This window comes from Calidris pugnax, unplaced genomic scaffold (assembly GCF_001431845.1).
Source record: "Calidris pugnax isolate Ruff unplaced genomic scaffold, ASM143184v1 scaffold5, whole genome shotgun sequence".
Lineage (NCBI taxonomy): Eukaryota > Metazoa > Chordata > Aves > Charadriiformes > Scolopacidae > Calidris > Calidris pugnax.
The window spans coordinates 3,766,687-3,777,245 of record NW_015090814.1 but is presented as its reverse complement, the minus strand read 5'-3'; the positions used below and the strand labels follow the sequence as shown (position 1 = coordinate 3,777,245).

At 38.2% G+C, this 10,559-nt stretch overlaps 1 protein-coding gene across 1 annotated transcript in view; it reads right to left on the bottom strand.

Annotated features, from left to right (window-relative positions):
- Positions 1 to 10,559, bottom strand: part of LOC106886591 (chromosome unknown open reading frame, human C8orf34) — a 231,210-nt gene that overhangs the window by 199,680 nt on the left and 20,971 nt on the right. Inside the window, exons 2-3 of the mRNA XM_014939663.1 lie at positions 1,725 to 1,872; positions 617 to 748 (exon numbers count right to left, since the gene is read on the bottom strand). Of these exons, the coding sequence (XP_014795149.1) occupies positions 617 to 748; positions 1,725 to 1,872 (280 nt within the window). The remainder of the gene's footprint in view (positions 1 to 616; positions 749 to 1,724; positions 1,873 to 10,559) is intronic.

The window sequence follows — 10,559 nt, the reverse complement described above, 5'->3', positions numbered from 1 at the left end:
CTAAATTTCTTCAACAGCCAGTACACAGGAAGCGCTGTACTTCATTAAGGCTTGCTGTCTCTGTTTTTACTACTTCTGTTTTACAGGTCATTGACAATATTCTCTTCAGTCACTCTAATTCTATTCTGCCTTTTCTTTCAGGGTACATTTAGACTCCTTCAGCAACTCTCAGAGAAGTAAATGTGTTCTGCTGACACTGTCCCCAGATCTTGAACTTTCTGAATTCATACTTTTGCATTATCTGACCCACTGAAAAAAAATAATCTGTTATTAGGACCAATACAAACAGAACAGATTTTACACATGCAAAATGGCAATGCAAACTAAAACGTCAAATCATCTGAATCTGAACACAGAATTGTGCATGACACCCAGATATTCTTCTATTTTTTTATCTATCTACAATTCTATTCTATCTATAGATGACAACACAGGGTATTATTAGTCATAATTGAAGTGAAAGTAAAGCAAGAATCGAACTCTTTAACATATATATATGTAGATAGTCATTTCAACTGCTCATAGTTTGCTTTTCACTTTAATCCAAATTCAACAGAATGATACATTATGGGTTTGGAAGTATGGAGAAATTAACAATGTATTGAAGCTCTCTTACATGACTTGGACTCCGGTGATGGTGGAGAAATGTTGGACACGGCAAGGTCGCTCTTTGACTTTTTAGGCTTTTTTGCATTTACCTGCCAAGGTTTATCATAACTTCTAAAATCTCTCCTTGTTCCTTTATTTTCTGTTAAAAGAATCGAATCAGGCAATTATAACATTCGTAGGGTCATTTTACAAAGACATAATAAACTATTAATCCAGAAAAAACAAGAACTATCAGTCCAAAGCAAAGTCAGTTATTTTTATTCTCCTATATCTGATTTATGTTAAATTTCATATATTTCTTCCATTTCCTAAACATCAAAATTTAGAAATTCATTAATATGTTTTTCATTAAAAACATAACATCCTATTTTTTGTTATGAAAAAGTCCTTAACCTCTATTTATTCTCTTACATGTTTGCCTGTGCTTAAAACTTTACATTTGATATAAATCAAAAGTTGATATGACAGGCAACTAACATTTTGACTACTGGTAACTATTTGAGATCTATTATAGTCTGAAACAGATCATCAGTCAGTTTTTAAATACAAAACCAACATTCTAATAGTAGCTCATACCAGAATATCAAAGCTAAAATTTCTACTTTAGAATCAGAGGAGATATTATTTCAGAATTTTTTTTATGCTTCTGAAGATCTACAATCATAAATTATTCACACTGGAGTTCATAAAGTAGTAATAAGTGTTGGAATGACGGGTTGTTAAAAAATGTGTGTTATTAAAGAAAATACCTCGACAGAGGCTAATTTCAGGCACAAACACACCATGGGAGAGAAAAGGAAAAAAAGCAAAGCAAAAGGAAAAGCAAAGAGGACAGCAGGGGAATCCAGGGACCCTCATATGCACCTTCTTTTTCATTGAGCCAGAATTGTTTCCACCCTGTAACTCTGACCCATACTCCCATGATACGTACGTAGGTTGAGCTGACAGCCAACTATATATTAAATTCAGTATCTCCTGGATTAACAGGATTTACTGTGCATGCTCAAAACCACAGGGTAGTACCTGTTCAGTAGATAAACGTGCATTTTGAAAACCATGGATGAAAGTTTGGGCAGATTATACTGGAGACTAGCCCTTTCCAGCACAGAACATACCTGATGTTTCACTCTCTGCCCAAAGGGCAGCAGAGCCAGACAACGTTCTCTGAAGCTGACTGCGGTTCCCCTGTTTGGACTGAAGATGATCAATTAGAAATGGAATTGGCTGGTCGGGTGTCTCTGTTATCAGCTTGGTCATCAACTCCTTTAGAAAATTAAAACAAAACAAAAAATTAGTGGGATATTCCACCTGAACTAATCGTGCATTTCCCAAAAGTAAAGGAGCATTTCTAAAAGAGAAACCTGTTTTCAACTTTGAAGAAAACAGCTGGAAACACCCATCTCCTCAAACTACTGATGGCTTTGCCCTATGAAGTGTTAATGTCTGAGGTGCTCTTAGTGTATGTGGTCATTTGCCAACTGGAATTTATATTAAACAATCTGACCTCCGCTATTTGCTCAAGTTTACCCCAAACAATCAGAATACCATTCATTTAACCAGTCAGAACAAGCACATTTTCAGACCACTGAGTATCTCTGCTCTGACCCACACATTCAAGTTTCTTCACGTTGGAAATTGCTGTATCAGGAAGGTCGGTGCATTTTTGATCTCACCCAGAGATGGAACCACAACCTGGTTAGAAAACTCATTCATATCTGGGAATGCCAGGGTCTGATAAAACAGGCTGACATTTTTAAAGCAACTCCTCTAAAATATTACTGTATAGACATGAGTAAGTATTTTATTACACTGCTGCAGACACGGATACAAACCCAATGACAACAGGAAACCACTTCCTATGCCATTGATACTATTTAATTGCTGTTATACACCCTGGCCTTGCAGGGCCAAAGGAAGAGAAGCACTTTCCATAATGCTGCTGAGGTTCTTCCTGGCTCCCCCCACATAAATCACAGATTAGGAAACCAGAAATAAGATATATCTCTGTACTGGGCATGTGCCTTGAGAGGAACTCAATGACTAAAGTAGGAGGTGACCCTGAAATCCCCATAGTTCTACAGGAAATCTGTGGCTGCCACTGCAAAACAAAAAAGCTCCACAGAAGTAAGAAAGTTACAGGAAAATACAACAAAAAAAAACTTGCTAAGTTATTAAGTGCATTTATTCTCTCTTCATCTATCCCCAAGTATAAATCTTACCATAATTTCCACACACTTAAGTCTATGTCCACTTCGACATTTCCACACAAGTTCATTTAATAAATAATTTTTCAAATACTGGTAATTATTTGGTATTACCATCAGTTAATTGTGTACTAACTACTTAAGAGGTAGTAGACCAAATAACAGTAAACATGAATAACAGCATGCAGGATTATTAAGACACAGGAAATTATCGTTGTCCACTCCAAGCCTTTCCATTCTTTCATTCAAGTGGTGGTATAAAGAATCAGGGATAAGTGAAAATCAAACAGAAACAAGCTTTTCATTTCAGAAGGCAAAATTTAACTTCAGAAAACAAAAAGGAGAAAACATGCCCTGCCTCATGTCTTTGTGAAGACATGATGATCTGTGACATGGCTTTTGAAAACTACCTTCAGGGACATCCCCTCCCCAAAAAAGCGTCTTTGGTTTTGAAATGGAACTCCACAGGGAGAAATTCTGCTACTTACTAATCTTAGAAATTGTAAAGCTACGGAGTGTATCTCCATCTAGACTGTCTCTCACCAAGGTAGGAGAAACCCTCCAATATACTTCATACAAGAAAAATCCAGAAATTGGAGTAATTCATATTTTGGTTGCTTGGCAACACTCTAACAGCAAACCTTTCTTTTTTTCCCTGCCAAAATGAGGAATCAGTGACAAGTGGAAAGATGTAAGCTTGTGCTTGTAACGGACCACAATAGCTGTAGGAGTCCCACTGCACAGGATTCTATCACCAAAGGAAGAGTGTCAACCTGTGATAGCTGACTTGTAATTTAAATCATTTCTCTGAATTGTGGTTTGAAAATGATTTTTCTGTCTTAGATTAATAAAAACAAGATTATGAGAACTGAGCTACATGCACTGATACTATTATTTTTTTTAATTACTGAGGTGACAATCTATTAATAATACACTATAAAATTAATTAAAAAATAATACAGAGATGAAAAATTTTATAATGCCTACGTGTCAATATAAGACAAATGCTACCTGGTTGTTGCCATCACTAACTTGCTTGTCACAGGAAGAAATGGTCTTTAATTAACATAAACAGACCTAATAAAATGAAACTGATTATAGGATTCTTTACCTTATTCTGAGACGCAGCAATAACACTAAAGAACATAATTTTACAAAGTACCAAAAAAAAGAAAGTGCTATTCCACAGTGATGTGAAATTCACTCCTATTCAAAAGGACCACTTTTTTATCTAATGATAACATAAAATCATAGAATAGTTTGGGTTGGAAGGGACCTTGAAAGGTCATCTTCTTCAACCCCTCTGCAATAAGCAGGGACATCTTCAACTAGATCAGGTTGCTCAAAGTCCCCTCCAACCTGACCTTGAATGTTGCCAGGGATGGGGATCCACCACTTTTCTGGGAACCTGAGCCAGTGTTTCACCACACTCATTGTAAAATATTTCTTCCGTATATCTAGTTTGAATCTACCCTTTTTAATTTTAGAACCATTACTTCTTGTCCTATGACAACAGGCCCTGCTAAAAAGTCTAATATCTAGTCTGAATCTACCCTCTTTTATTTTAGAACCATTACTTCTTGTCCTATCACAACAGGCCCTGCTAAAAAGTCTGTTCCCATCTTTCTTATAAGCCCCCTTTAAGTACTGAAAAGCCACAATAAGGTCTCCCCAGAGCCTTCTCTTCTCCAGGCTGAATAACCCCAACTCTCTCAGCCTATCTTCATAGGAGAGGCGCTTCAGGTCGATGATAATTTTTGTGGCTCTCCTCTGGACCTTCTCCAACACGTCCATGTCCTTCCTGTGCTAAGCATTCCAGAGCTGGACACAGAGTTCCAGGTGGGGTCTCACCAGAGTGGAGTAGAGGGGTAAAATCACCCCCCTCACCCTGTTGGCCACGCTGCTGGGGATGCAGCCCAGGATACAGTTGGCTTTCTGGGCCACCAGCGCACACTGCCAGCTCATGTCCAGCTTTTCATCCACCAGTGCCCCCAAACCCTTCTTGGCAGGGCTGCTCTCAATCCCTTTATGCCCCAGCCTTGATACTGGGGGTTGCCCCGACCCAGATGCAGGACCCTGCACTTGGTCTTGTTGAACCTCATGAGGTTCACACGGGCCCATGTCTCGAGCTTGTCCAGGTCCCTTCTGGACGGCATCCCACCCCCGTTGAACCTCATGAGGTTCACACGGGCCCACGTCTCAAGCTTGTCCAGGTCCCTTCTGGATGGCATCGCACCCCTCAGGTGTGTGAACTGCACCACTCAGCTTGGTGTCATCTGCAAATTCGCTGAGGGTGCATTCAATCCCACCGTCTGTCACTGATGAAAGTATTAAACAGTACTGGTCCCAGTATGGACCCCTGAGGGACAGCACTTGTCACCGATTTCCATCTGGACAGTGAGCTGTTGACCACTCCTGTCTGGATGTGACTATCCAACCAATTCCTCTGAACAGTCCAGCCATCAAATCCACATCTCTCTAATTTAGAGAGAAGGATGTTGTGGAGACAGTGTCAAAGGCCTATTAGTAATAAGGCCTGAGTGATGTAGAGATCTGTGCTGTTCCAGAGCATAATCAGTTCTATTCTGTGATAGCAATTAGAAAAGTTAAAAGAACTAGAGATACAAGCTACTTTTATCTATCTAGACTAACGAATTAGTTGTACCAATCCTGTACACCTAAAGCAAAAAAGAAGTAACATTGCTGGAATCCTCATAAACTGAAAATAGTACGCAGATCAAAAAAAATACTACTTATTTGAGTAATAAGCCTCAAACTGATTTGCCGCAAGCGCTTTCAGAGGTGTCATTAAAAGTAAATACAACTTCAAATAGCACAAAGGTGACTCAGATTATGAAGCTGGCCATTTAAAGAAGAGATAGTGCTTTACTATGAGTATTCTGTTGCAAAAGTATAATGAACAAGCTCTTAGGAATTTGCTTCTCAAGCTGCTCCAAGCAAGGTGTGAAAGTGGTCTCTAACTTACCACAGCTGGGTTCCCAAAACGGGCAGAATTTGCAAAGAACATCTCCATGCCAACCAGCGATAACAAAAGCTGTGATAATAGTTTCAGATGTATTCTCTGAGTAAATCCCCATTCACATACAGGAGGTGTTATCTCCTTCCATATCCTCCTGCCACACACACTGTCAGAGATTCCAGAAGTAGGATCAAAACTCCATGATCCCCACCACCTTTGCCCTCCTACCGAATTCTGTCACCCAGTCCATCAAGGGACATAACTCCATCTGCTCAGGCCCCCCTTCAAGCTCAAGCTTCCTTTGAGCCTCTTGTCATCCCCAACAAATTGGCAATTACAAGGAAATACATCACCTGTCTGTGTTGTGTTGCTTGGCCATGCCATGGGGTGGAGGGCTGGGAGGGGCAAGAGGAAAAAAACAAACCAACCAAAAATGACCCAAGAAAAAAAGTAAAAAATGTCACACAGGCAATAATTTTACCTAGTGAGCACTCAGCTCATTTTTTAAGTAAAAACATATACTTGCCTGCAGGTGAAAAGACATTGCCCCAGATAGACATTCCTTATCTGTATTCTCATCTAGCACCATTCCTTAGTAAGAGAAAACCTATCATAAACTTCTGATTAAATTACCCAAAGTTTATTTCATGTTCTCATCTGTTGCTTGGATGACATCTTCATAGACAGCAGGAATAGCATACTACATGGTAGTCTAAATATACTCTTACGAGTTTTAAATGTTTCAAAAAAAGATGACAAAAGTGAAGGTATTAAATAAGAAAAAGCAAAGTGTACAACAAGTTACAAAAATAAAATTCCTTTTTGGTGAGCAGCAGTCTGATCTGACTCACAATGTGCTAAGTAGGCAAGGTTTCACAAGAAAAAGAAAAGAAAAAAGACCAACTAGTCTCAATGAAGCCGCCTCTGCATTAACAGCAGAATAAAAATGGTACAAGATCATTGAAACTGAGATCCATTTCCTGATGAAAAATTCAACAGATAAGTTTCATCTATGCATAAGAACAAAAATGTAAGATACTTATATACCTCTTAAAAATATTAACTATACTTTTTTGCCTTTCTAACCCAAATTTCTAAGTTTTCTATTTATTCCCAATGTCACCTAATTTAAATAAGAAAAAGTAAAGGAAACTTGTCTATCTTTAAAACATGTTCATCTGTAGGAAACCATTCTTCTGTAATGGTATCTTCATGTGCTTTTACATTCACTAGTTTTATTAACTATGCAAGATGGACTGTTTTAAAAGAAACTTGCAAAAGTTCATCTGCGGATATTTCCAAGAGAGAGATTCATGCACATATTGATAAGACTGCAAAAGATCTTGCAAAAACCAGGTCTAAGCTAGCTACTTAATAAATTAATTCTTTATAAAGAGAATAACCTTTCACTATTGTGCTGTCCTGAGGTGCTCTATTAGTTATTCAATGCAGCCTCAAATTTTAATTTCTTTGTGACTGTCCATGCATTTAATACAAATGAAACAGTCTTCACAGTCTATTAATCATAGGCCCAATTACAAGAAAGCTCTAATTAGCTATGTCTGAACGTAACTATCAGGTTATTAAGTTAATTAAGAGACATTCTATCTTGCCCTGTTATTGATAACATTAACTACACAACAATTAGAGGTTTTGTCTTTAACTGTATAGACTTCTACAGACTATGGCAGAGCGTGCACAGATTTTTGCTGTATTATGCTCCCATTTCATGGTTTAAATTAGATGTTTAAAGTAGGTAGAGTGAATTTCCCTCAAAAGATATATCTATCTCTCTCTCCCCTGACCAAAGAGACAAAGTGGCTTAGTTTAAACTACAAGGTTTTGATGGGATGCAGTTCCAAATTAAGACAATTATATACAGCACTCTCTAGACCCCCTTGACTTCTCCATTGGCAAGATCACCATTGATATTGGATCTTGCCAATGAAGAAGTCAAGGGGTTCTAGAGAGCTCCCAGTTGACCAGCCAGTGCACAGCCAGTTAAGATGACAATTGCTCTCCAGGCTCCACTGCCTGTATTGTCTACATATCCATAGACTACAATGGCATTTAGACACTTAGAAGACAGGCAGACATCTACATTTATGTTTTTTAATCACTTCATGAGGCCAAACCAAAAATGATATAAAATTGAGTGAAAACTTGTGGAAGGAACGTAAGTGTAATAAACTTTTTAGTAATTGACACAGTTTTTCTTTAGAAAATCTGACCAAAAAATCAAGAAAATGAAAAAATAAATTTAAAAGGTATGCTTCAACATTATTCTTACTGGCTAAAATAAAAGTCTTCAATTCTTAAATGAGAGCAGAAAGGTAAAGAGCACTAGTTCTGCCACAAAAGATTATTTTCTTTGGAAACGAAGGAAAAATACCAGCGTTCTTCTTTCAGAAAATAGCTGGGCTTTAAATCTTCTCGAGCAATTCAGAACTAAAAGAAGAAAATCACATTACAAACTATAATCAAAATGGTCTTCAACATATTTAAGTGCTCCTGAAATTATCATGTCTCCCTATGAAAGAAATTATTCAAAACAAAGCAAATCTCCACATAAACACAATTCACATGCCTGCCCCATACTAGTTGTTTCAAACTAACCAAGGTAGAAAAACCCTTGAGAGGAAACCTCTATAGGATTAATATTCCTATTCAGCTTGTTTATGAAAATATTCAGACTTTCACCTGGAATTCACTAAAAAATTTCCACCAATTCTTTCTTTGTTCAAAGCCTCAAGACCACTCTTTCCCACCATTTCAGCAGGCTGCGCAGCTGAATTTAGTGTCACAAAACTGCAGTTTGACACACACTACACAAAGAAATTCCTTTAGATGTACAACTAAAGAGGAAGCACCAAGCTGATAGGGTGGCCCTGATATTATGGTGCAAACAAAATTCCCCTGAAGGTGGAACCGGTGACGAAATGTACAATATGGGTCTAGTAGCATAGGTAACATTTTCAGACTCAGACTGTTATCATTCTAAGTCTCAAACTGGGACTCAGACTGTTATCATTCTAAGTCTCAAAATGTTTTTTTTTTTTTCACATCTTAAATCAGGTTGGTAACTCTCTCATACACCAAATCGGTACATCTCTGTGTCATACAATGAGAATAATAAGAGGGATTTCTGAAAACAAACATAATTGAATAGGTAACAGTCCTCCCTAAATATCTGTATGAATTCAACAGCAGAAGACCAACTTTGGGGGCTGTGTTACTAACCATGTATTTTTGGGAGACTCTGGAGAGCAGAATGGAAAGACTGCATTCTTTCCTCTATAAACCCTTTGCAAACCATATAATCGGTTCCTGGAGTTGGATGAACTAGCCCTATCTGATCCAAATGCAACTCATGTGTGTAATAGTTGCTAAAATATGCACCATTGATCCTACCTAGTGATCCAGAAACTAAAACCTTTTGCATAGATGAGGTCTGGTGGACAATTCGGAAGTTCCACTGAGTAAGCTCATGACAGTTTATCAAACTCCACCATGCACATCATAACGTGCAATAACTACCTGAACCTCTTGCTGTATTTTTTCACTTATGTATCCTTTGAGGTTTTTTTTCCCCTCTTATCTTATTCTTGGTATTTCAAATATCATTGTCCCAAATGTATTATACCACTTCTGAGTTCACAAAATGGCTTCAAACACCTTTGCTCTTTGGCTTTATTATTGAAAGATTTCTTTTCTCCCATGCAATCATTTCAGACAAGAATGCTGTCAAAAGAGAGGTCACTGCTACCAGGTTACTCTAAAACGTTAACTACCTCTCAGCAAAAGAACAAAAGGCTAAAGACACGCTCTTGGATATGCTAAGCATGTCAACAGTTCTCACATTTTCTCCCATGGTTTTCAAATCACCAGGATTTTCTGTGATAGCTTACACCTCTCTCAGCACTCCTGTATCTCTGCGTAACAATCTCATGCTTGTGGAATTATGCCTATTTTATCATTATCTGAAATCAGCAAGGATTTATCAAATGACGGTACTCCGTGTTATGGCAGCAACACCGTAAGGTTCCCCTAAAGGATATTGCAGAAATATTCCTCTCTTTCCACCCACTCTATCAACCAGTGGAAATTCTACCCTGAAGGTGAGGCACTTCACAGTTCAACCAAGAGAAAATGAAAACTGCTGGCTTTCTGAAAGGGATGTAGGATTTACATCGAGAGGAATACTCACAGATAAAGGTTAGGCTATTACAGCCTGGACTGATTTCCTTAAATTACAGCCATAAAACAACACTGACTGCACATCACTACCTTTCCTAAAAGCTAACTCAACAGGCTAGAACTGATCTTTCTCTGATTAGTTGAAGTAATCTTATTCCCATTTCAAGGTCTAAGGTGAAGCCACTTGTTCTTCTGCATTCAATGATTCATTACTGTAACTGTTAAAAAAAAATAAATTGCATCATATTTCCAGTTTAATCTTCACTGACTTAGCTTCTACCTACCTGGCACAATTTTGTTTTGAGGCAGGGTGATACTCGGAAAGCAGTTGGTATTTTTGTGGCTACCTCTGATGGGCTGACCCCAGCCAGCAGCAAAGCACCCACCAACCGCTTACTCACACCCCCAGTGGGATGAGGGACAGAAAGGGAAGAGCCAAACCAAGAAAAACCTCATGGTTCAAGATAAAGACAGCTTAATAAGCAAAAGGGAAAAAAAAAAAAAAAAAAAAAAAAGAAGTGATGCCAAGGAAATCCCCTACCACCTCATACTGCCAAGCCAGTCCCTAA